Genomic DNA, 26,810 nt, shown 5'->3' with positions numbered 1-26,810 from the left:
TGGGGCCAATGCTATCGTGTTGGGAAAGCTTGGGGACATCCCGAATCCTCTTGCCATCATAGGCGGGAACTGCGCCTTACAAGGCTTGATTATGTGGGCAATGATCGCTTCTGGACAGTAAGCAACATTCAATATGAGGATACATTACAGATCTGTCAAGAAATTGGTTATTGTTAAAAAGCAATATACATAGAACAAATGACACTGTTACTTTAGCTATATGTCTGCATACCCAACCATTTTCTAGCTATCTTGTCGGTTAAGATTGTTTGACTTATTTATTTGAAGAAGACGGTTCATTTCACACAAGCAGACAATTAAATTGACTATTTACTGTCCCTGTTGAGAAAACCATTTCTTGGCTGAAACAACTTAATACATGTATTCATCAAGTGTCTTGTCTTCAGGTAACAGGAGATAATGTCAGATCTCTGGTGCTCTGTGACTTCACTGGGGATGGGAAAAATGAGGTAAGTCCTGACTGTCTGGCAGCCTACGTCACTGTGAAGTCGCTGGGTTTGCGTCCCTGGAGGCTTTGAAGCTGTATTCATAACATTCATTTCAAATTCCCAGGTCAACCATTTGAATGCTGCACACCTTTTTATTCAGTGTCTTTTCAAGCAGGTATTTCTGTTCAGATTAGACCATGCTAATATTATAAAATGCATGGTACTGGATTCTACGTATGGCAGCATACGTTTCTTTCTGACTCTTGATATCTACACATATTCAAATTTCCAATAACAAGAGAATTGTTCAATCCAAAAGTAAAAATGAAAAGAAAAGATACAGTAAATAGTTTTCATTAAAAAAATCTCAAAGGAGCTTAGCGAGTAAAGAGACATTTGTTAGCCCTTGTGACTAAACTGTAGACATTAATTCTATGAAAGATTAAATCATATTGATATGATCATTTATTGATTTGAAGGAGAATTAAGTCAGGCATTTTGCATTATGTTTACAGCTCCTGGTGGGATCAGATGACTTTGACATCAGGGTGTTCAAAGAGGATGAGCTTGTGGCTGAAATGACTGAAAATGAGGTAAATGGATGCAACACATTTCCCTCTTCAATACTCACAAAAGTAGGGTTTAAAGACTTTAAATTATGTTTTTGTGGGGGACTATATCATTTGAACTAATATATGCACTATATTTACTCATATCTTGGTTATTATCTTATCTGTTTTGTGCTGAAGAAAAGTAATGTTTTTGACTCAACAAGTTGCCCTTCTCTCTTCGTACAGACTGTAACATCACTTTGCTATATGCATGGCAGCCGGTTTGGCTATGCCCTGGCTAATGGCACTGTGGGAGTTTATGACCGCACCGCCCACTACTGGAGGATTAAGGTACTCATTTACGAGAATGCTGTCTTGGACAAGAGGGGATTCACATCAGCCTCTCCCTCAGCAGGCTTGATTCCTTTTTTCTTTTTCTGCTATTGTAAAAATGATCATTTCCTCAAGTATTTGAGCCTGCAAGAGCTTAATAGCTAATCAATTGTCTTAAATCGTTTTAAAGAGACATTCCCCAAGATGAAAACTAATATAGGTGTCTGCCTACCTCAAGTGTGATTTATCAATCAAGATTGTTGCAGACTGTTGGAAATATGGTCCAAAGAGATCTGCTTTCTCTAAATATAATGCAACAAAATGACACTATATGATATGTCTCTTTCCAAAACCTGACTCAAGTAATCCTTAGTGGGGGTATTTTCCTGTAAGAACTAAGATAAAATAAGATTGACCTTTATTAATCCCGACAGGACATTTCAGGAGTATAAAACAGCAACAGAGTGAGAGTGAAAGAGAGGACAGTACAGATTCACACAAATGCAATAAAAATAACATTATATAAGTAACTGTTAAAACAATATATCACCACATGGTAAAACATCGGTAATTTGAATGAACATAAATACATATTTGAGTTTGGATTGTTAAATATATTTACATGTATGTGTGCCGATATGAGTGCAGGTCAAAGTCATTTGTACAACAGTACGGGTTCCTTTTCATGGGTTACATGGGTTAACTCTTGGTTCTGCAGCCTGATGGCTACAGGCACAAAAGGATGAGATGGGGACTATTTTATTTAGGTGGGACTACACTGCCAAAGAATGGACAAAGGCCTTTTGCATCAGGAGTAGTGTACACTTCCTTCAGCGTAGTGATATACGGTTGGTAGGAGACATTCTCTAGAAAAAAAATAGTTAAATGGCTGATATCTACGCTATGCATCTCACACATTTAGTTCTATCAAAAACAGCACATCCATGTAAATGGGAAAATATATACCTTCTGTACTTTTGATAATGTGTCTCCATTTGCTTTTCTTTCATGTGTTATTCTCTACCAATCAGTCTAAGAATCATGCAATGAGCATCCATGCGTTTGACCTGAATGCTGATGGTGTGGTGGAGCTCATCACTGGCTGGTCCAATGGAAAGGTCAGCACACAGCCCAGCAGGCCTATCATTTAGAAAACAACCAATCAAACTTCAGAAATCTCATTTTGTATTAAGATGTGTGTGGATACAACAAGTCGTTTATTTCCGCAGTATCTCTCATTAATTTTCAGTCTTTCATCAAATTCCCCTTTTTATGTCAGATTGACGCTCGTAGCGAACGCACAGGCGAGGTCATTTTCAAAGACAACTTCTCATCTTCTGTGGCCGGAGTGGTGGAGGGGGACTACAGGTTGGATGGACAGAAACAACTCATCTGCACCTCCATAGAGGGAGAGGGTATGTCGGCCTGCCATTATCTCACTAACTAAAAAGGATATATCTGTTTTGTGGTTAAGGATTTTATAAAAATTGTAGTCTTGCATTTTCACCTAAGTACAATGGAGATGTATTGAGTTTAATTTGTGATGCTTTTGTGATTTTCTAAATGTTTATTTAATGCTCTCAGCAAATCCCTTAAAAAAGAACACCATTCCTGTCTGCCTCAGCTGTGCTTTAAGCCTTATTCAGGCAAAGCATGCAACCAATCGAACATGATCGGGGAGAACTGAACAATTAAAAGGGGTCCTGTTAGGCTTTTGGGGGTTTTCCCAGTTTCCTGTAGTGCGTTCTATAGGTTTGTGTGCGTGTAAATGGTCTGCAAAGGCTAATATCTCAAAGTTTCTCTCCCACACTCCTGCCCACCCCAAACTGCCTGAAATCAAGCCCCCAGGAAGTGCGCCGGACTCTGATGAAAATATTCGTTGTGTCCAAACAGCGGTACTACAATTTCCGTATCAGTTCGTGACGTCCCTGGGCCCAGAAAGACTTCTTCCCATTGACTAACATTGGGAAAGAGACGTCTGTAAATCAGCGGATATTTTTAAATGAAATAAACTACCCAGTATGAACTATTTTATAGGCCTTATTATAATCATTAGGTCCTTCAAGTTGTAAAATGCACTAAAAGCCGAATCTAGATTTATTTTCTGTCTCCATTCATTCTACTGAGCCGAGAGTGGGAGCTCCGGGGGCGGAGCTTAAGGGGCGCATGCTCTGTGAGCGCACATACGGGTTCTTCAGCTCTGACAGCCAAGCATGACGGGTAATCTGTGACGTTTCGCTCTCTCAAAAGTTGGGCCATTTTGTCCTCATGCGCCAATGAGCAGCTCTCATAGGAAAGAACGAGACCCCGCCTCCGACGCTGTATCCAGTTCTTATTATACATCCATGCCTGAAATGCCTCCAGTGGACTCATTTGTTTACTTCCGGGAAATAGTGACATCACTTTTTAACACTCAGTTTCTACTGACTAACGCTCCAACATATTGTACGTGGCTTAGGGGCGGGGAATCTCTAAGCGGTTGACCAATCACAACAGATCCGGCCAGCTAACCAATCAGAGCAGACGGGGCTCTGGTTTCAGACAGAGGGTGAAAAGAGGTGCTGCAGCTTTTTGAACATTAAAGCATGTAATCGTGTCACAGTAGAGTACAAAAATACAAATATGAACCTGAAAATGACTCATGAAAGTCCTTAGTGTAATAAATGTGTGTATCTTGTAGTGCGAGGCTACCTGCCGGCGAGCAAGGACCTTAAAGGGAATCTGATGGACACCAGTGCTGAACAGGACCTCATTAGAGAGCTCAGCCAACGCAGACAGAATCTGTTGCTGGAGCTACGCAACTATGACGAGAATGCCAAGGTACATATATTTATTCTATACTTTTTGTTGTTATTTGTCTTTTAAGTTTTATTTGTACAACGATAAAGAGCGTAGAAATGGGGAATAGTATTTGGTTGGATTAAAGAAGGTGTTATTGAAATGGACAACATGTAGATTTACATTTTCTTGACAACATGTGTTATAAATGATAGCAGATTATTTTCAGATTATCATTAATTGAACTGAATTTACTGATAAACTCCTGGACATTTCTTGATTGATACCCTCAAATACTTTTAACTCAAAATGTCTAATTCAAAGAAAAAACACAAAATGCATTGTTTATTCGCTTACATGTATGCAGTAGAAAATGAAAAATAATTCATACATAAATAACAGACAATGTGATAAAGAGCTGCAAAAAGCTTTTGCAGGGTTAGGGTTTCTTCACCACTCTCCAGTGTATGCCTTAATCCATTAGGAAAGTACCAAAAAAAACAACGCAATATAGAGAAAAACCAAGATAAGATCTCACACACGAGCAGAATTTTTTTTTTTTAAAGTAGAAAAAATAACTATTAACGAGAAGTTCACATAAATAATTATTAAAATAGCATTGTGCAGATAAAAACAAATCTTTTAACAACCTTCTTGAATATTAGAATATGAGAGCATTCCATATCACCGAACCTCAGTAAAACCAAATTGTTATGAAGATGTGTAACAGACGGTACATTTCAGAGTCATTTGAAGTAGGATGATTGTGGAATTATTGATTGTACCGAAACGATTATTCGTATTACTTTCATATTTTGGCCACATCAGGGATAGCAGTCTGATTTCACATCTGGCTGCATATTCTTTTATAAATATGCTAACATCCACACAAACTGTACCATTGTTTCAGGGTGTGTCAGAGACAAACAGTGGGGTGGGCGTCATACCTGCCAACACTCAGCTCCAGACGGCGCTCTCGGTGCGACCTGCTACAGAGACACAGAAGGCTCATGTAGAGCTCAGCATTTCAACACCAAATGGTACAGTGTTTTAGCACTTAAGCTAAGAAACTCAAGCTCGTTTAAGGGCTGAGTAAATACAAAGTCCCGGGTCCCTGATCCTCTTTTGTATCTTCTCCAGAAACCATCATCCGTGCAGTGCTCATCTTCGCAGAGGGGATATTTGAGGGCGAGAGTCACGTCGTCCACCCCAGCGCCCAGAATTTGTCCGGCTGTGTCCGAGTCCCCATTGTCCCCCCAAAAGATATACCAGTGGATCTGCACATTAAAGCTTTTGTTGGAGGGAAAACTAGGTAGGATGTGTGAGTGTGTAAAGTGTGTTTGCTATGAAGTATCAGTGTAATGAACACCCTTTTTTCTCTCTCCAGTACTCAATTCCACGTGTTTGAAATCACCCGTCAGCTGCCCCGTTTCTCCATGTATGACATCACGGGCGACTCCTCGGCTACAGAGCCCAGCGGAAGGGTCACCTTCAGCATCAACGATCGACCACAACGGGTAGGCTGTCAGAGCGTCTTTTAGGAACACGGAGGACAATAAAAAGGCTGCAGTACACCAGACCAGGAGTTGGAACTGCCAATCCTCAATTTCATTTGAATGTAGGCTTGAGCTGCAGCGTTAGGGTAAAAAACGCATGAGCCTGGAGCAAAACATAACATAGTAAAGTTTTGGAGAAACGTAGCCAGACGTCACTCTGCAGTGACCAATCATTTTAGCCAGCGATCAGACTTTTTCAGTCAGTTTTAGGTTGACAAAATAGACTAATGCTAGCAACGTTTGGCCAATGGGTAAGAAACAAAACAAAACCATTTATCCCCTGACCATCGAGGAGTTTGTGTAACAGCTGACGGTTTCTTGCAACAAGCTTCAGCAGCACAGAGTTGTCCCTTTGTTTTTATTTTGTTGATTTCAGCTGCCTTTGAATAGGGCTAAAGATTTAAAAGAAGGCTATGACAGAACATATAAAATCTACATGTACAATTTTGGGAGCTTAAAGCGACTTCTAAAGATTATCACAGCAACAACTGCTTTGGTGGGAATGCAGCAGAAACATGATTTTGAACAGTCCCACAGCATGTTTAAGGCAATAACATGCTGATATGCCTTTGCTATTAAATTCTATATGTTATTGTTGATATGCATCATGTGCTTGTATGGTGTGTAGGTGGTGATGTGGCTGAATCAGAACTTCTTGCTTCCTGAGGGAGTAGACAGTCCTGACATCACGTTTAGTTCTCTAAGAGGAGGGGGACTGTTGTCCGTCAGTATGGCCAGCAATGGACAGGTACAAACGCACAACAACAATAACGTCTTTAGCTGTTAGCTTCATTCAGATTTGAGCTTGTTTGATTTGATCCTTTTAAGATTACCAATGAAATCAATGAGACTTGTTTATTTAGCACTATCTAAAAATGTATTTTTAAGAATGTATTTCCGAACAAACAAACATCATTAACAGAATGTGATTACTTATTGAACATCATCTACAATCTGACATTAATCCATCTCAAACTGCCCAATCAGATCACTCTGAGAACTGATGACATCGACCTGGCAGGAGATCTGGTCCAATCACTGGCCTCCTTCCTCGCTAAAGAGGATTTGTCGGCAGAAGCAGACTTCCCTGTATACTTTGAGGAGCTACGCACTACACTCACTGAGGTCAGACGTTCAACAGATTCAAATATTTTAATGCTTTTATTTAGAATCAGAATTCCTTTATTCTGTACCAGAGAGGGGAACATGTAGAACTTTCCACTTTTACTCCAAGAATCCATCGTCACACTTCAATAACACCTGTTGAAAAGGCTGGTCAAGGCCAAGAGAAGTCAGAGAGCATATGAGAGAAGGTCTTTTGTTTATTGAGGCTTGAATATCTGTCCGATAGGTGGATGAGTTCCACTCTGTCCACCAGAGATTGACTGCAACCATGGCCGACCATTCTAACTACATCAGGAACATGCTGGTGCAGGCAGAGGATGCCCGCCTGATGGGTGAGATGTGAGTATTGTGCATTATTATCAACAATTTGCATTTCACCATACACTGTTAATACTGATATAAAATCTTTTTTTAACAAGCAATTGTTTCTCTCCCTCTTTTTCCAAATACTTTTGCCCTCTGAAGGATTACAATGAAGAAGCGTTACAGGGAGCTGTACGATCTAAACAGAGATCTGATCAACGAGTATAAAATCCGGTCAAACAACCACAATGCACTGCTGGCCTGCCTGAAGTCTGTCAACCAGGCCATACAGCGAGCTGGTAGACTTAGAGGTAAGGCACTGTGTATTCTTATGTATTTGGGTCTGCCGCAAATTGAGGCCTCTAAATAGTGTCCGCTCTATAATTAACAGTGCTTTGAAACTTAAAATCATGTGTGGCATTCTATATGAGTAGTTGCTTCTTGCATATATGAAGACCACTGAGACAAATGTAACATTTGTGATATTGGGCTATATAAATAAACATTGATTGATTGATTGATTGATATGTACAGTGGGGCAAAAAAGTATTTAGTCAGCCACCAATTGTGCAAGTTCTCCCACTTAAAAAGATGAGAGAGGCCTGTAATTGTCATCCTAGGTACACTTCAACTATGAGAGACAGAATGGGGGGAAAGAATCCAGGAAATCACATTGTAGGATTTTTAATGAATTAATTGGTAAATTCCTTGGTAAAATAAGTATTTGGTCACCTACAAACTCCACTATGGCCAACACCAAAGAGCTGTCAAAGGACACCAGAAACAAAATTGTAGACCTGCACCAGGCTGGGAAGACTGAATCTGCAATAGGTAAGCAGCTTGGTGTGAAGAAATCAACTGTGGGAGCAATTATTAGAAAATGGAAGACATACAAGACCACTGATAATCTCCCTCGATCTGGGGCTCCACGCAAGATCTCACCCCGTGGGGTCAAAATGATCACAAGAACGGTGAGCAAAGATCCCAGAACCACACGGGGGACCTAGTCAATGACCTGCAGAGAGCTGGGACCAAAGTAACAAAGGCTACCATCAGTAACACACTACGCCGCCAGGGACTCAAATCCTGCAGTGCCAGACGTGTCCCCCTGCTTAAGCCATTACATGTCCAGGCCCGTCTGAAGTTTGCTAGAGAGCATTTAGATGATCCAGAAGAGGATTGGGAGAATGTCATATGGTCAAACCAAAATAGAACTTTTTGGTAAAAACTCAACTAGACGTGTTTGGAGGAGAGAGAATGCTGAGTTGCATCCAAAGAACACCATACCTACTGTGAAACATGGGGGTGGAAACATCATGCTTTGGGGCTGTTTTTCTGCAAAGGGACCAGGACGACTGATCCGTGTAAAGGAAAGAATGAATGGGGCCATGTATCGTGATATTTTGAGTGACAACCTCCTTCCATCAGAAAGGGCATTGAAGATTAAATGTGGCTGGGTCTTTCAGCATGACAATGATCCCAAACACACCGCCCGGGCAACGAAGGAGTGGCTTCGTAAGAAGCATTTCAAGGTCCTGGAGTGGCCTAGCCAGTCTCCAGATCTCAACCCATAGAAAATCTTTGGAGGGAGTTGAAAGTCTGTGTTGCCCAGCGACAGCCCCAAAACATCCCTGCTCTAGAGGAGATCTGCATGGAGGATTGGGCCAAAATATCAGCAACAGTGTGTGAAAACCTTGTGAAGACTTACAGGAAACGTTTGACCTCTGTCATTGCCAACAAAGGGTATATAACAAAGTATTGAGATGAACTTTTGTTATTGACCAAATACTTATTTTCCACCATAATTTGCAAATAAATTCTTTAAAAATCAGACAATGTGATTTTCTGGATATTTTGTTCTCATTCTGTCTCTCATAGTTGAGGTATACCTAGGATGACAATTACAGGCCTCTCATCTTTTTAAAGTGGGAGAACTTGCACAATTGGTGGCTGACTAAATACTTTTTTGCCCCACTGTATATATGTTCTCCTCATATTAATCCATCTTTCCTGCTGTTCCTACTTCTCTCCAGTGGGTAAGCCCAAGAACCAAGTGATCTCTGCCTGTCGAGACGCCATCAAGAGCAACAACGTCAACGCACTGTTTAGGATCATGAGAGCTGGCACTGCATCCTCCTGAGGGCAAAGGGAGGTGGAATGCAGAAAAGGACAATAGATTGAAAGGACAAGAACAACGGATGAGAGCTATTATGTTAACCTTTATCAATTCCAAGGTTGGACTGAGATTAGTGGGATGAGAACTACACATGTAAAGGAACGCTGTTGTAGCCTTAATCTATCTTTAACCGTGATTTAGGAATAAGCAACAACCTGGCAGCAGTTGAGCTAATATCCATTGAATGTTCTCGAGAAGTTCCAGGTTACACTGCACTTTTGTAAAATAAATGTTTTTCCATGACGGTTTGTAGAAATATGCTGGATCAGCAGCGAGCTGACACAGTGATGTTTAGAGAGGGCACAGCTGGAGAGCAGCTTCCTCTCAGACAGAGCCCCGAACGCTCAGGCTCTCTGCTCCAAGCTGTTGAGTGTTTGTAGCTAAAGAAACCCATTTTAAAATAATAGTTGACAAAGAGGACCAATGCTGTGTGTTTACCTTTTGTAGAGAGAGAGAGATTGTAAGTGTGTTTTTGTGGCAGAAATTGTTATTAAATTAATTGTGTTTTAAAAGATTGCATGTTTTTTGTATTCTTGGAAACATTCTCTATTAGAATGTGTGCTGGACAGTGTTTAAACAAAGCTTGGCTGCTCAGCAAAAACGACATAATTGGAAAAAGATGACTTCCAATGTTGGGACATATATCTGCCATGTAGGCTGCTACATATCTTTTATTATTCTCTTTTTGTTTACAGTTTAGCTGCATATACCCTACATCCAGCAGGTTCTAATGGCCACAACTCTGCAGACGTGTTAACTTATTACCATGCACTTTTCCAAACGTATCTTCTCTCTCTATACAGGTCTAATTGTATGCACACATGTTCACGCACAAGCTGTTTTCTATAGGCGTCACCGTTGGTTCAGTCAAGACCCAGTACATAGTCATGAATCACCATTACTGCTGCCTATGCCGAGGGTGTCTGCATGCGTGTGCTTTCCTGCATGTTGCTTAGGATGGTAGAAATATTTAAATATATAGGAACTCATTTGTGTGAGGTTTAATATTGAACATAATTAGTGACGCTCAGTTTTAATGATATGATCTCCAATAGCCTACTACTTCCCGGATGAATTATTCTGGATCTGGCTTTGATATAAAAAAACATGACTCATCAGAACATGAACTCACACTCTGCACTTTTATTTATTCCTCTTGTCTTTTTTTCCCTTCACAATCCTCCTCAGTTGCTGTGCTGGCATCTGGCTTGAAGTAGCTTCGCTTTGGTTTAAGTCACGTGATAAGGAAAAAAAGGCTGAAGATGCTGCATTCAGGTGCTCCTTGTTAGCTCCGTCGTCTGACTACTACCTCATACATTCAAATACATCTAAACTAGTATATATTCTTTACGCATTTCCTGCCTAACTCCTTCGTTGTAAACACTTGCATTGTTGCCTACATATTTTAAAAGGTATTTATAAAAAAAATAAAAAGGTTGGTCTTGTTGTATTGTATTCCAAAAAAGTCTATATTATTTATATTTGTTCAGTGTGCATTTACACCAGAGCAAATGCCTTGTATGTGAATTGCCAATACGACGAAAGCTTATTTTTACCTTAGAAACCCGTTCAAAAATACAAAGTACTTGTTTGTAACAATGTCCAACAGCACGTGAAGGCAACCATAAGCAGTCAACAGCTCGTGAAGAAGACAGGCTCAGCGCCAGGTAGCTGTTCTGACCCTCCTCACACACACACACACACGCACACACACACACACACACACACACACACACACACACACACACACACACACACACACACATGCACACACCTGAAGACAGACAGCATGTGAACAGCTCCCTCCTCTTCTCTCCTCGGGACTTTTTACATCATCTTCTTTGTGTCGCTGCGCAGAGTGGATTTGTGTTGCCCAGATGTTACCACTTTAACCTCCTCCGTCTCGTCTGGTAAGTTTGAATGACTTGCATCAGTCAGCGAACATTGAATAACTAAAGCGTTTCAATCAAACCAGCTAGTTGTTGATACTTTAAAACATGCCCATTGTATTTGGCGATAAATTATACTTTCTGTGTAAATTGCGCAAGAAGTTTGCTACACTTTTGCTCATTGTTGGTCACGCTTTTGTGACATTGCTGCTCTCAGACATATGCATATATACTGTGGTTAAACTGTCACATCAATAACAGGGCGTTATTTGGGCATGTCTGCAAATGATGTGGATGTTGGGACACAGTGTTCTTTGAAAGAGTTGGTACCCTCATGCTCACTTACATAAGAGACACTCCCCCTTCAGAACAGAGTTTATCAATCGATGGGAAACAAGAAAAGGGATTAATTTACCAACAAGCAATGACATGTTGGATCATTTTAAATAAATAATACTGAATAGTAACTTATTCGAGGTGAGGGGGAAGCATGTCGTTACTTGTTGAAAAGCTCATTTAACAAAGATGCCAATTTTTCAAATTGAGAAAAAGAGCCTGATTGGTTGCAGGGGCGGTTATAGGGGGGGGCTAACACTGACCTGTGGCCCCCCTAACAATGAAAAGTATTTTTGTTGTTTTTTTTAAATGTATATTTTCTGGTACTCGGTTTGCCAAAAACCGCAGGATTTTGTTGCTGTAATGTGAGATTGTGCAGACACCCTTATGTAAAGTAGAGATGTAACTGTGCATTGCCTTTATTTTTATATAAATATGGTGTTAGTGCAAACATTGCACTATAACTTAAGCTGAAGCTAACAGTAATAACTATAAGATCTATCTGAAATAAATAAGTGTACTGAAACAAATACCAATAACTGTATTGCATTGTTTTCGTATGCGCAATTACTTCATACTGTCTAGTTATTTTTATCGTCCTGCATTTATTGTGCCCCCCTCAGAAAATAACTGGCCCCCCAGTGGCCCCCCCAGTCAAATTGGTCTAGAACCGCCACTGATTGGTTGTGTCTATTGTTTTTACAGAAATAATATGCTATATATTTGATTGTATACAGATTTCATATAACAATTATCCTGGCCCAAAAATAATGAATGACGATTCATCCGTATAATCATCAAAGTATTATTTAATCTCTTAAGAATGGCACTTGAATGTACTGAAATTGTCTAACATTTTGTACAGAAATAAGCAATTTTATTTCACAATATGTAGGACACTCCTTTGTAGTAAAAACCAACCATCTTAACCGAGTTATTAAAGATGATACAGTCCCCTTTTTTAATAAAGATTTTTGTTTGATTAATGCAGATTTCTAATGTTTTGTAGAAATAAAGTGCAATTTTTCGTACATGACAATTTCCGCATTTAGAAAAAAGGTATCTATTTTCACATCCCTACCTTGTGAGCTAGACAAATTATTAAAGTCACTTATGTGAAGTTTTTCATTGAATTATTGTGAGATTATATCCTTTACTGCTTAATCAATATATATTCCAGAAAACCACATTTTTGTATTGCATTTTCACAAGATGGTTTTCTGAATAATCCTCCTGACAACAAGCAAATGGGACGGTAACAATTTCCTCTTTATAAACAGGGAGTATCAAAGATGATGGAAATCTGTTGTTGTTGTTATTGCCTCTGCCTATTGGTACCTAAGAAGAAGAGGATGGAGTTGGACAGTTTGGACGTACATCCAGTGATATGAAGACAGCCTGCAAACCAGAATCTAGTCTGACTCCGGTTCAGCGTGCTCTGCTGTCTGCAAAGCAGTATGAACTGCAGTGGCTCCTTCACACTGCCTGAATGCCTTGAGTCCTGTCCAACACTTAACTGAAGTCTGGTTAATGAAGAAGATGCTGAGGAAGATGGTGACCATGAGGAGGATCCTCCATGTGAAGGCAGATGTGATGTGCACGATGCTGCTGCTGGTGCTGTTCTGTGTGCTGCTCTATGCCCGGCAGGTGAGGAAGCAGCCAATAGGAAAAGGGAGATTTGGGCAAATTTTTAAAGGGATAGTTCAGATTCAGGAGTACCTGTCCAGTTACTAAGCAACTGCAGCAGCAGAACATATTTTAGCCTCCTCGAGAAGGCTCAGTGAATAATTGGTGTCATTTTAAGTATCCAACAGGGAACAGTCGCCCCCCAGACTCGGTTGACAAAAGCATTCATTAATAAACCTAGCAGAACAGGGGAGTTGTTGATCTACCACTGCCCTGTTCGGTTAGTTAGTTTGTGTTGTTGGGTGACCTTGGTGGATCCGAACTATCCATTAAAACAGAAGTTACATAATCAAACAAACAAGCTAACAGATTGAGGCAGCAGTGGAGAAGTTCGCAAGGTCAAATTACAATTTCTTTCAATGGAGTGTGGTTGCTTTCATGCAAGCAAGGATAACGGCTGTGAACATCTTTTAAATGTAGCATACACTTAAGCTACTATTTATATTTTATTTAATGTCATACAACACCACTTCAAACAATATGAACTATCCCTTTAACTGGACTACAGCTACATAATTCTCCTTAATATTTTTTTATTTATTTGAATGTCTAATCAAACCCCCCCCATGTTTCCAGGCCGTGCTCTCCTCTGAGTGGGACCGGCCTTTGCTGAAGCTGGAAATCCACGGATCTACCAGCCCCAGCAGGACCTTGCTGGGCGCCAGTGGGGCCAAAGTCGGCCAGGAGTCTCAAGGGGTATGCCCGTATTTAATTCAAGTGATGAATGTATGTGCTTGTTTGGTTACCCTTTTTTAACATTTAGCTCATTGTTTCCGTTTTGGTTTAGTGTTTCCAGCGTCATGGTCTTTGTGCTCACAGAGAGACATTTGTTGGTCTGTTGAAGCACTGCACAGTATGTGCTGTGTAAATACTAGTATAGCTTATGTTGAGTGCTTCAATGTGTGTGTATACAGTATATTTGTATTAACGTTTGCCTTTATGTACATCTGACTGACTTGCAAAAGCTCTAACACATTTTTATAATGGACACAAACATAAAGCTTTATATTGTATTATACCTCATTGGTGCTTGAATATATGGTATATATGGTTGAATGAGGTATTATACCTCATTCACACCAATGCAAAGTATGTTACGTCCCCTTCTAGGGTAGAGGAACACAACACACACCAGAATGGATTTGGTTATAATTATAATAGGGTTTAATAAATAACAATGAAGGTGTACAACAAGATTAAACAAAAAATAGCCTTATCCAAACAAAGGAGCCCAAAGGGTGCAGGTATCCCGCTAAATAACAGAAGGATGACTCCAAAGGTGAGCCTAATCACACACCTGAAATCACTAATCAATCACCACTAATCGGAGGAGGCTGCGGGGAAATGCAGCTAACCAAGGGGTAACAAAACACACTACGCTAAACACATATCACCACATACTACTCTATACCAAGCTGCAAACTCTGGGGAACAGCCGGGACGCCAATACGGAAGTGCCACACACTGCAGTTCATACATGGGCCGCTAGGGACTGGCTGCAGAAAGGAGCAATTTCCATAGACCCCCATGTTAAAATGCCCAGCTTTACAGCAGAAAAAAACATGTTTCTACCCATGGATGCAATAAATATTATTATCGATATAGTTAGATTCCACCTTCATGATTATGAATCTGTGAGTGAATTGTTTTCTAACACGACCCTTTTATTTATATTAGGTCTTAAAGTGTTTGCATAAATTAGGGCGTGGTCACTTTGATGGACATGTACATGCCTCACTGTCAGCTAACAGCAACTTGTCCACTCTGCTAGGTTACAACCATAGAGGCTACAACATTAGTTAGTCATAGTACTGTACTTGACCCTTTAGCTTTAGCCGTGTTCGTGGTGATTGTGCCTTTTAGGGAATATTGTTACAAATACCAGACAATTAAAATGTCGTGCTGTGCGCTTGAATGTACTAACAGAACTTCCAAGAAGTCTAAAATGATAATATTATACATGTTAACCCCGTTCGCAGGTGTTTGTGTGCTTGGTAGCCAGAGTTGAGTGTAACGCGTTAAAAAGTAACTCCCCTCTTCCTAAACCACTAATACCACAGTACTGGCAAAACGGGAGGAGCCGAGTGAAAAACAAGCGCCCCTCATCCCAATCCACCCACACCGCAATATGTTTTTCTTTTTTTTTACCCATAAAATATATTGTATATTATCGGGGCTTAATACTTGTATCGGGTTTATCGGGATGACGTCATAATTCCTAATATCGGACCGATAATTATCGGGTCGATAATTATCGTGCACCACTAGTAATATGTAATATATTGCTTTTTTTTAGTAACGACCCCATCTCTGTTGGTAGCTTAGCTTGTTACTTATTAGCCAGCTAAGGACGTAACCCTTTATGCATACATATACATTTTAGTTTATGATTCAGCCTTGGGTAAGACTTTTATAGTCTATGGCTATGACGCCCATAATGCTAAACGGGAGCAAATGTTAATAGGGGACCCAATTATCCCAGTGGTGGCCGCCGGAGCTAACGGAGCCGCAGGGGGCTAGCTCCAGCCGGCGTCCCGGAGCTAGCCCACTGCGGCTCCGTTAGCTCCGGGCGGTGGAGTCCGTCGTTATAACTGGAAATCAAGGAATGCAGCGAAACGCAGACTTGGTTCGCCTGCTGTAGTATTAGCTAAATAAATTATGTTGAACAAGGCTTATTAAGCTGAACATCGCCACAATTGTTCTGCTATGTATCGGTACTTCTTTTCTTAACGTGTCAATGACAAGCATTAAGAATAACAAAATATAGCTAATTCTCTTGCAGATTGTCTCATTTGATTATGAATGTAACGTTTATATAGGGGAACTACACTGTTAGCAGTAACTTGGTATGCATGTATTTCATGTTCGCTTAGCTTCTTAGCCTGAGCTAGCTCTTTTTACTTCCAGTTCGGAGGCAGCAGGTCCCGCCTCGGCTCTGCCTCTTTGCCCTTATTTGGAGCAGGCGGGATTAGACTCTGACGTTGCTGTCAAGCCGTTAGTGGCCGACTCCGCCTACTAAGGGCTTCTCTGCAACTCTGCAGAATTCTATGGGTGACGTCACGGACACTACGTCCATTTATATATACAGTCTATGCTCTATACACATAACTAAACACCTCTAACACAGTAGTCAGTAGTCAGTAGTCAAATACACTCTACTAGCTTAATGTGTCCACACAGAAACTGGGGTTACGTACTGTAACCCAGCTTCTATGAGTATAGGCGCAGCCCTCTAAGGCTATCGCTATTGAGTAATCCCTCTGCACGTGTGCAGCACTGACAGACTTAATCCACGCACACCTATGACGTGGGCCCCAACTACGGACTCACTTCCGTATAAATAGGAAGTAGGCCCTACAATCTGCTCCCACACAAGCAGCTTTTCTTCAGCTATTCGCGGAGCCAGTGGGGCCCGAACCTTAGAGGGCTGCGCCTATACTCATAGAAGCTGTGTTACAGTCAGGGTGGGAATTTCACGACGGCCACGACGGCCATGGCCGTCGTTGCCCCGCACTTTGGCCGTGATGCCCTGTTAAAAAAAATGCAATTCACGGCCAAAGTGGCCTTTGTGCCCCTGTCAAAAGTAAAAAAAAAATGTCCTGTGGTATTGGTATTTTGACTAGCAATTTACTACAGACTATCGCGCCACCTAACCATTCGCCAAAATGTTTTAAATACGAGCGGTAACCGGCCAAGCGCCGTGCAAAAAACAGTCTTCTAATAAAAGAAAGTCACCGGAGGAGTTAAAGGAGTGACAGGGAGTTGGCTGCAGTGCCGCGTCCTAAAACCCTTTTATAATCTATCGATTAGATTTATGATTAGAAAATTATAAAAGTAGGGTAGACATGTGGAGATTATCCGGCTGAACAAAACGTGCATTTATCAAACAGGTTTGTTTTCCACAGACCTTATTTCCAGCTATTTTCCAAAACCCTGTGGAGAAATTCCATTGCTTTTTGTGGAGGGAACCAGCAGCTTACTTCCTGGTTTCAGCACGCGTCACTGCACCTCTCAATATGATGCCAGTATAAACAAGGTCTTCTGTCGGCTCTGTACATCAATGCCGACCTATGCTGACAAATAAGTGAAGAGTAGACAATATAAAGGTGTTGGCCCAGCAGTTTAATGAAGGTTCTAATCAAATCAATTACATATAGCCATTACATTTCTAACTCCTGATGACAGGAAGGCAGAAAGTGCATTATACAAATAATAATACTCATAATAATAGCAGACATTTTTTAACAATGACCACAATATCATTATTTTAATAAACCAAATATGAACAATTGAGGAAAATGAGGAAGAACTGATGATTACAATGTTGTAGTACAAGTAGTAATGTAGTTAGTGCATAAATTATTGCAACAAATGTGTTAATTTTCTTCATTATTAGTCGATTTTTTTTTTTGGTGGACGAATGCTCTGGGCCAGTGGTTACAATGGTAGGGCCAGTGACAATACAATTGTACCCTTACTGTCTACCCCTGACTGACTTATGTGGTTTATGGCTGAACTTAACGTATACGTTTAAGAAACACTATTGCTATTCAGCCGTTTGTAAAACGACTGGTGTTGACGTTAGTGCTACACCTTTCAGTCATGTTGATTGACCAGCGTAATTTAACCAAACAGCCTTTGTGCCCTGTCATGTGGCCTTTGTGCCCTTAAGAAAAATGTGAACGGGAAGGCCAAATGGCCTTGCCCCTAAAATGACGAAATTCCAAGCCTGGTTACAGTACGTAACCCCAGTTCTATTTCGTATAAGGCTTCGCCCTCTAAGGCTATCGCTATTGGGTTAAGGGCGAAGCAGGATGTAGTCTACGCCCCACTGGTCCGTCCGTTACCAGAAGCACAGAAACACACCTACTCAATTAATAACCCATGTCCATTTCGCCATGCGTAAATGGAGCATCACATTCCCAGGGAATATAGCATTAAAAAAATTAATATTCTCCATACGGGAAAGAAGGTAGGCTAAATAGGCTACCTGTCGTTTATAAAAAGTAGAGACCAAAGTCCCACTTGTTAAAACGATCAAAGAGGGGGAAAAGGGCAGCTCTCTAAGTGCCGACAGGCAGGAGAGAGGGCATGCAGTTGAGTCCCCGACATTACTCACTCTGACAGGACACTCAGTACTGAGTGTGTCAGAGAGGAATGGGAGACATCCCTCAAAATAAACACGAATAAAAGAACAGGGGGAAGACCAAGATGCAGCAGTGCAAATGTCTTCCACTGTCATTCCTCTGTGCAACGCCGTGGAGGAGGAAATTCCTCTGGTGCCGTGCGCTTTGATGTTCTCCGGGGGATCCAACCCAGAGGAAACATACGCCTGTGACACAGCCTCACACAGCCCGTGTGACAGGCGCTGTGCCGACAGAGGCTGCCCTATTGAGCGCTCTCTGTAATGCACAAACAGACGAGCTGCGTAAAGCAGCCGTGCGTGCAATATAGGATGACAGCGCGCGCACGGGACGGAGGAGATGAGATGTGGCTTCCTCCTCTGATGTGTGAGGAGGAGGAAAGAAGCCATCCAAAGGTATCACTCTCGATCTAAAAGAGCTTGTGATCACCTTTGGCATAAAAGCCGGGTTAGCGCGCAAAACAGCTAAGCAGCCATCTCCTTGGATCTGGAGACATGACGGAGCCACAGAGAGAGCAGACAAATCACTGACCCTTTTAGCTGATGTCAGAGCCAAGAGCAGAGCTACTTTGGCTGACAAGAACTTTAGGGGAACCTGATCTAAAGTTTCAAATGAAGCTTTACTCAGTGCGCGTAACACTAAAGCCAAAAAAAACATTGAGGCGCCAAAGCGCGTGACACAGGTCTGAGTCTCTGTGCTCCCCGTAGAAAACGTTTTGTCAGAGGGTGACTACACACCGTGCTGACCCCAAACCTACGTGGCAAGATGAAATGGCAGCAACATATGTTTTTACCGTGCTATAAGCCAATTCCTGTCCAGCAACAGCTGGAGGAACGACAGCACGAGGCAGGGGGCCCAACGGGGTCCAGGCTTTTCCCTACACACCACACGGAGCGCTGTCCATTTGGCTGTGAAGGATGTGTGTTCAGCAGCTGCGCTGATCGAACGCCTCCCTGGCGATTTATGTAGGCCGTCGCTGCTTTGTTGTCTGTTTGAATCAACATATGTTGATTGTACAGCAACGGGACGAAGTGCTGGAGCACTTTCCATACGGAGAGTAATTCCAGCACGTTTATATGGAGAGACATGTGAGCCGGCCACTGTCCCCCCACTGCCTGCGACATGCACGTTCCTCAGCCTGCGAGAGATGCGTCTGTGAACACTGCGGTGTGTGACGTCACTCTGCTCAGGGGCACCCCCACTGACAGGACGTGGAGATTTTTACAGTGTGTCAAATCCAAAACCACGGAAGGAGGAATGTACACCATGCGTCTCCTCTGACGCACGGGGTCGATGCACAGGCGAATAAACCACCTGGAGTCTCCTCACTATGAAGGAGACCCAGGGGGATCACCACGTGACCAGCTGATATCATGTCTAAGAGCTGCATCACGGAGAGGGATGTCACCGCCCCGCGGGGTGTGACGCGCCGGAGGAGAGCTGTCACTTTCTCCCCTCTCCGCTGTGAGAGTCGCGCTCTCAAGCGGGCTGAATTCAATTCCACTCCCAGTTAAAAAGATAACCTGGGAGGGACGAGGACAGCTCTTCTTCCAGTTGATAATGAAACCCAGGTTTGACAGATGAGATACGAGCTGTATCGTCTGAAAAACCGCTTCCTCCCTGGAGCGAGCCAGCCACAGCCGGTCGTCCAGGTAAAATAACACTCATCCCCATTCTGAGTAGCTGCTCCAACCGTCTCCACCCACTTTGAAAAAGTGCGTGGAGCCAGGAATGAGAAACGCAGGAATTTGCTGTGTTTCGGGATGATGGTTACGTGGAGGAATGCATCCTTCAGGATTATGGATGTGAACCAGTCTCACTGGTGAACACTAGTGTTAATTTCGTTGACTAAAACTATGACGAAATATGTTCGTCAACGACCTTTTTTTCCATGACGAAAACGAGACGATGACGAGACGGCACCGACGGCAGTAAACAATAACTGTAACGAAATCATCATGCAATATCGTTGACGAAAAGTGACGAGACGAAAATGTAGTTTACTAAATAAAAACTATGACAAAATCTCTCTTTATTTTCGTTGACGAAAAATGAGGAGACGAAATATTATCAAAGATAACGTTACATCTCTGATAGTTAGTTTTTCTCCCAGCAGTTCCATTTCCCGTGCTGCGGCACTGGCAGGGCAGCAGCTGTGTGTGTCTGTGCTGCGCGCGGCGGTAGATTTGAATTACACCGGGCAGCGGCACATTGTTAACGTGAAAGACTCGGGTCTAACTCATGGTCTAACTAACCTTATTTAACAGAAAATAAAATGGCAACAACAGGGCTTGGGAGCAGTGGTCGCACTCGCGTTAACCGAATACCCCCCCCGTCAGCGCGAGTGAGTGATAAATTGTGCACTCGACGGATAATAATGGATTATGACGGAAATGTTACAATCCTGTCCGTCAAAATGACTGACAACGAAAAAGTCTAAAGCCACCACTGCTTGGGAGAATGAAACGATGTGATATGTGGGCCCATTTTCGCTACAATGAGGCGGAGAAAAAAAGCGAATGCATTGTTTTATCAGAAGGGAAGCAATGTGGCCATAACACAGGTAAAAACACCACACACCTGACCAGATACTCTCTGCAAAGCTGCTTTCTTAATCATTCAACTTGTGTTTTTCATCAAATAAGGACAAGATATAATCTTGTTTATTTATATATACTAAAATGACAAATTATTGGTTTTGGCTAGACTAGTTTGACTGAAATGTTCTATATAATCTGATGACTAAAAAAGACTCAACAGTTTTCATTGACAAAAAGTAGACTAAAATAATTAGTTTTCTTTGACTAAAATAAGACTAACATGCTCAGACTTTTAGTCGACTAAATCTTGACTAAAATATTTACTGTTTTAGTCGACTAAAATAAGACTAAAATGCTCAGACTTTTAGTCGACTAAAACTTGACTAAATAAAAACAGGATGAAGGTGACTAAATATGACTAAAACTAAAAAGAAAATTTAACACAGGACTAAGACTAAAACTAAATAAAAAAATAGCTGACGAAATTAACACTAGTGAACACACTCCAGCACCTGTTTGATCGTCAGCATGGGAAAAGGCCATTCCCTTGTTGGACACTGACAGATCGAGGATGGGTCTCATTCCCCCCGCCCCGTCTCCTTCGGGACCAGAAAATACCGGGAGTAAAAAACCCTGATTTTCTTCCCCATGAGGAACACTGGCTTTTTATTGTTGTTCAGGAGTTGATCCCGCCCCTGCCCCTGCCTCGATGTAAGCGTGACGTATGCGGTGCTTTTGCTCTAGCTGGACAATTTTTTGGTGCTTGAAACGAGCCGGATTCCGGAGCTAAGAGGCTGCTCCGCTGCGGTGTGAACAGGAAAACCCAGTGCTTTTCAAGCTCCAGCTCCGAACCGGCCTTGAAACACCGTTGGTGTGAATGAGGTAAATGAGGTATGAGTGGTTGACTTATCAAAACAGAGCCGGCCTGCTAACCAATCAGAGCAGTCTGGGCTCTGGTTTCAGACAGAGGGTGAAAAAGAGGTGCTAAAGCATGTAAACATGTCACAGTAGAGGCACAAAATACATTTATGAAACCTGAACATGAGCATCATAGGCCCCATTTATGATGGCATTCATTTGCTTTAATAAATGTCTTCTGTGTTCTGTCTCATATCATTTCTCCTTATTAGCAGATCCCCTCCAACCCTTCACAGACACAGCTGCCTCCCTGCAAACCCCAGTCCAAATCCAAATTTCTGCAGCTCAAGCAAAAACCTCAGGTCAAATCTAAGGGGAAATCCAAGGCGCGACGGAAAAATGCTGTGCCGACTAAGACAGCTGCCAAGCCCCTGCCCACGATGCCTCCGTTTGACTTTGAGGGCTATCTGAGAAAAAAGGACAACAGAAACTTTAAACTGCTCATAGACCAGCCTGATAAATGTCACGTTGGGGGAGCAGAGGAAGAACAAGAAGGAAGTGAAGGGTCGTCTGCTGCTCTCTACATGCTGATTGCAGTGAAATCTATCCCTGCAGATTTTGAAAAACGTCAGGTAAAATATCCCATGTGGTGTTATCCCAAACGTTCCAAAAATGTCAAAGCAAGAAAAATCTGGTATTTAACATGCCTCACCATAGTGGTTCTCTGCCAGAAGTTCTTATAAATTAACTTTGTATCCAGTTTCAAGCCATGTTTTTACAATACACTTGCATGTTCTAAACTCTTTAATTGCATATCAACAATAAGTCATAGGAACACTTAAAGTTATCAGAGGAACAAGATGAGCAAACATAATTGGTAATTCAACTCAAAGCTCTTTGGTATGCCATTGTACCCTGAACAGCCCCTGAGAAACACAGATTTAAAATTTTGAACTTTATTCAGTGTTTTTCCTGATTTTAATCACTCAGCTATTTGCTTTGGAGAGGAGGAGGATGTTGATAGTTTGGCTCTCTGGTAAAAACCTACTGAAAAATGTTTAATAAAGGAATCCTAACTGTGAAAGACTGACTGCAATTCAAGTTATTGTTTTTATGTGTCTGCTCTGCTGGAAAGTAATTCAAGTTGAACCCATAGGTTTTTATTTTCTTCACTGTACATTTCTTGGTCATCTATTCCTCTCTCCTCGTTATAACTTTCAGGTTGTACGTCGGACCTGGGGTAAAGAGGGACTTTTCAAAAATGGTGTTTCTATCCGCACTCTTTTCCTCCTCGGGGTTCCCAGGAATCGGACAGCTTTGCCTCTGTGGGATCGGCTTTTGACCTACGAGAGTCAAACCTTTAAGGACATCCTGCTGTGGGACTTTGACGACACCTTCTTCAACCTGACGCTGAAGGAAACACATTTCCTTGAATGGGTTAACAACAGCTGCCCTCATGTCAAGTCAGTGTTTATAAACTATATTGGGTTAATCTGATTCTTAGATTAGTATGACTCACATCTGATATTTTTCCCATTGTTTTGCTTCATACAGATTCATCTTCAAGGGCGATGCTGATGTGTATGTTAACGTGGAGAATATACTAGAGATGCTCCAAGGTCAAAAGCCAGACACAGATCTGTTTGTGGGTGATATTATTATCCATGCTAAACCCATTCGCCGGCGCAGTTCCAAATACTATGTGCCAGAGTTTGTTTACGGAGGGGGCTTGTACCCAAATTACGCTGGTGGAGGGGGGTTTGTCATGTCAGGACATACGGCTCGGAGACTTAGCTCTGCCTGTCAACAGGTGAATCAAAATTGGACACTTCATATGCAGGTATATCTTCTATGAGAATTATTTTATGCAAGCATTTTTTTTTTACTTCCAGGTGGAATTGTTCCCCATTGATGATGTCTTTCTGGGAATGTGCCTCCAGCTGATCGGTGTCAAACCATCGCGTCACCAGGGCTTCCGTACCTTCGGGATTCCGCGTCCGTCTGCAGCGCCCCACCTTCAAACATTTGACCCGTGTTTTTACAGAGAACTCATGGTTGTTCACAGCCTCAGTGTTCCTCAGATCTGGCTCATGTGGAACCTCCTGCACGACCCCGAGCTGAGCTGCCACAACAGGACCAGCCCGACATCCTGGCCATTTAGGTGGAAGGACAAGATGGTAGAAACTGAAGGAAAAGAGACGGACTACGGTGAGAAACAGGTGTTTGTCACGCATTAGAAGGGGCAAGGACGAGGACAACATGCTTCAAAAAGCAGGATCTGTGAAAACTTGAAACCCTTTTTATGTGTTCAGAAGCACAGTTGAGTCATATGATCCAAGCTGGCAGACCATGTTTGGGGAAATGAATTGGCAAAGGCCTAATGTTCTTCAGACTTTCAGCCAGAGAGCCCAGAGAGAATCAGGCATTATGACATCCAAGCCCATCTGAACAGCAAGAACTTGATCCACCAAAAAGATTGTGAAAAGACTTTTGAATGTGCAATCCGAATGTTTTGGGTTTGAATTGTTTACAGAGACACAATTTGATCCACATCAAAAAACACACATGGTTATTATCGGGTTTAAACCCATGCAAGCAAAGCGTCCGGACTGGAGATGGCTGTGTGTGCTGGTGGAGAGTAAAGACTTTGTGTTCTTACAGTGAATCGTGAGCAGAGCTGTTCCCTCTCCCTTAATGGAGGCACACATGGGCTATCTGTTCCCTGGAGGAGCAACAAATGGAGAACTAAATGGAACCAGCTGCACATTGGGAAAACACACACACACACACAGAGAAAGAGACACACACGATACAATCTCTACTGAATGTTTGCGAATAAGCCTGATATTTGAAGAATCAGACATGCATACTTTTATGTGAACAGTATTGTTACTATTATCAATATAATAATTTGATTTGTATAACTGTGTTTTTCATTAAAACTCTTTACCTTTACCCTCATGTGTTCAAACAAAAATAGGACATAGGACAACCGTCTTCAGAATCAGAATACCTGTATTCGTCCCACATAGGGGAAATGTGCATTTGTTACAGCAAGAAAATAGCTATGAAGGTAGATATGGTGCAAAATGCGAGAGCGTGTAAAACCTGATGTGAGCACTTGCAGAAAAGAAATCTGAGCTTGTGTGCATACATTTACACTTGTATAAAATATCCACGTAACTGTGAACCAAATTTGAAGTCACAGAAGAAAAAAAAAAGTGTTGTAGCTTGTAGAAAAAAAATGAACTTAGTGATGAAATGTTCACTTGCAGAAAAATAAATATTTTTTAAATATATTTACCATTACAACTGCAACTTGGTTATTACAACCTCTCAAATCAGTCATTACAACTTGACGAATATGCTCTGTGGCAGTATAAATAGACGAATCTGCGGTCTTGACTTTTGCTACACTTCTTGCGATAAATGTGTCGCAAAAGTAATTTTCACCTGTAGATGTGGGGGAGGGAGGGGGCTTGGAGCGAAGGGGCGGAGCTATCAGAACGACGAGGCTTGGGTTAGTCACACAGTCACACCCACAGTCAGGTCGAACCGGATGACTGCGGGAGGGGGGGGCTAACTGTTCGTGTCGCTACCGCTGACATGGCGCGTCAATCAACGGTAAGTTTTGCCCATTACTTTGAATATTATTATTGTGATTGAGGATTAAATCTGCTTTGAAGACCACCGTTTTATATCGTGCAGTTTAGCGTCAAAATAACGTCAGTTAGCCAGCTAACGCTAGCGTTGTTGAGTTTTTTTTGTTTTTGTTTGTTTTTTACAACATAGGACTGACAGTTGCACATCAGGGTTTCCGTTAGCCGGTAATTACCGGTTTTTATCTGGTAAAATTAATTCAAAACCGGTAAATTCAAAACCTGCTGGTCAAAATGTCTGGTAATATTTAGGGATGCTCCGATCGATCAGCCGCCAGTCATTATCGGCTGATATTCACTCTTAATAGTTTGATCGGTGCTCTCTATAAAGGCCGATCAGGAGAGCTGGATCTGATCGATATGGATAGAAACGCGAGTGAAGTATAACCGGACCTGAGAGAGAGATCAGATCAGCTGCTGCATAATCACCTGAAGCCCCGCCCACTGTTTAGCGCGCTGCATGAGAAACTGACGGGCTGTCAGGAGAGAGGGAGAGGGAGAGGGGAAAAGAGAGGATCCGTTTCTCCCGTGTTATTATCCAAAGTTAATGTAAACTTTTGAATAATGTACTTCATCTACTACAAGTAGTTTGTTTGAATGTATTAATTATGTTGTTTGTGGAATCATTTATTGAAAAATTATTATAAACTGAAGCAATATAAAAATGACTCCCATTAAAGGTGGGGTAGGTAAGTTTCAGAAACCGGCTCGAGATACACTTTTTGTTATATTCCATGGAATGCTCTTAACATCCCGATAGCAATGAATATCTTAAGTGCTTTGACAAAAAAATCCATTAAAAAAATTCATCTGTAGAAGCCGTAATACTGTAAAAAGTACAACCAATGGCTAAACGGATTGGATGGCCTACCTGCCTGTCAGCATTCCATCGGTGCACAAACTTCTCTCGTGCCCACATTGGTCATGTGCGCGTTCGTGTGTGTTGGAGGAGGGGCTCTAAAAGGAAGTGGCAGATTTTCTCAGGCTGTGTATTTTCAAATTCTAGCGATCTCGAGCCGGTTTCTCAAACTTACCTACCCCACCCTTAACTGAGTTTTAAACATCAGCATATCCGGTCATAGTCCGGTGATTACCTGCTAACGGAAACTTTTCTACACCATTCTTATTATTATTATTGAAACATGACCGGTAAGTTTCAAATTTGTCCGGTAAAATAAATTCTGTCCCGACATATCCGCTTACATTCATAATGTCAGCAGAGGGAGGGGAAGCGGCGCTGTGGAAGAGCAGAGTGGTGAGGGAGAGCTGTCATCTTCCCTTTACAAGCTTCAAACATGTATTTATCGTGTGATTTTGGAAATAAAAGTTTCATATTCTGAAAGCCAAGACTTTATTTATTTAAAATCAAACAAAACACCCGAATCCCGAAAAACAACGCAACTCCACGTTTATTTTGAAATGAGCCG

The 26,810-nt window shown here is 41.8% G+C and overlaps 2 protein-coding genes across 5 annotated transcripts in view; both read left to right on the top strand.

The window, feature by feature from the left end:
* bbs2 (Bardet-Biedl syndrome 2) overlaps positions 1–9,787 on the top strand; it is an 11,638-nt gene extending 1,851 nt beyond the window's left edge. Inside the window, 16 exon segments of the mRNA XM_034085743.1 lie at positions 1–83; positions 86–117; positions 408–470; positions 965–1,042; positions 1,247–1,351; positions 2,365–2,451; positions 2,613–2,748; positions 4,014–4,153; positions 5,022–5,151; positions 5,252–5,423; positions 5,499–5,628; positions 6,296–6,415; positions 6,655–6,792; positions 7,019–7,131; positions 7,258–7,406; positions 9,129–9,787. The exon segment at positions 1–83 is cut by the window's left edge and continues 6 nt beyond it. Coding sequence (XP_033941634.1) covers positions 1–83; positions 86–117; positions 408–470; positions 965–1,042; positions 1,247–1,351; positions 2,365–2,451; positions 2,613–2,748; positions 4,014–4,153; positions 5,022–5,151; positions 5,252–5,423; positions 5,499–5,628; positions 6,296–6,415; positions 6,655–6,792; positions 7,019–7,131; positions 7,258–7,406; positions 9,129–9,235 — 1,783 coding nt within the window. The 3' untranslated portion in view covers positions 9,236–9,787.
* Positions 9,788–10,921: 1,134 nt separating this feature from the next.
* Positions 10,922–24,679, top strand: b3gnt9 (UDP-GlcNAc:betaGal beta-1,3-N-acetylglucosaminyltransferase 9). 4 transcript variants are annotated; one of them, XM_034085997.1, is made up of 7 exons: positions 10,922–11,181; positions 12,843–13,143; positions 13,759–13,878; positions 21,997–22,356; positions 22,946–23,187; positions 23,279–23,534; positions 23,617–24,679. In XM_034085997.1, exons 2-7 carry the CDS (start codon positions 13,027–13,029, stop codon positions 23,959–23,961), a joined length of 1,440 nt encoding a protein of 479 aa, XP_033941888.1. In that variant the 5' UTR covers positions 10,922–11,181; positions 12,843–13,026; the 3' UTR covers positions 23,962–24,679. The 4 variants fall into 4 exon arrangements, with proteins under 4 accessions (XP_033941888.1, XP_033941887.1, XP_033941889.1 ...); XM_034085996.1 differs by having other exon boundaries at positions 12,840–13,143; XM_034085998.1 differs by having other exon boundaries at positions 12,777–13,143; positions 22,000–22,356.
* Positions 24,680–26,810: the final 2,131 nt, after the last annotated feature.

Source organism: Pseudochaenichthys georgianus, chromosome 6 (genome assembly GCF_902827115.2).
Source record: "Pseudochaenichthys georgianus chromosome 6, fPseGeo1.2, whole genome shotgun sequence".
Lineage (NCBI taxonomy): Eukaryota > Metazoa > Chordata > Actinopteri > Perciformes > Channichthyidae > Pseudochaenichthys > Pseudochaenichthys georgianus.
This window is presented reverse-complemented; position numbering and strand designations above follow the sequence as displayed.

What these genes read in the sequence shown, in the direction of transcription:
- b3gnt9 (XM_034085997.1), top strand. Translation starts at nt 13,027, where the DNA reads ATGAAGAAGATGCTGAGGAAGATGGTGACCATGAGGAGGATCCTCCAT. An exon ending in TGCTGCTCTATGCCCGGCAG is followed by an intron (nt 13,144 to 13,758) that starts GTGAGGAAGCAG and finishes CCATGTTTCCAG; the next exon opens with GCCGTGCTCTCCTCTGAGTG. An exon ending in AACAGCTGCCCTCATGTCAA is followed by an intron (nt 23,188 to 23,278) that starts GTCAGTGTTTAT and finishes TGCTTCATACAG; the next exon opens with ATTCATCTTCAAGGGCGATG.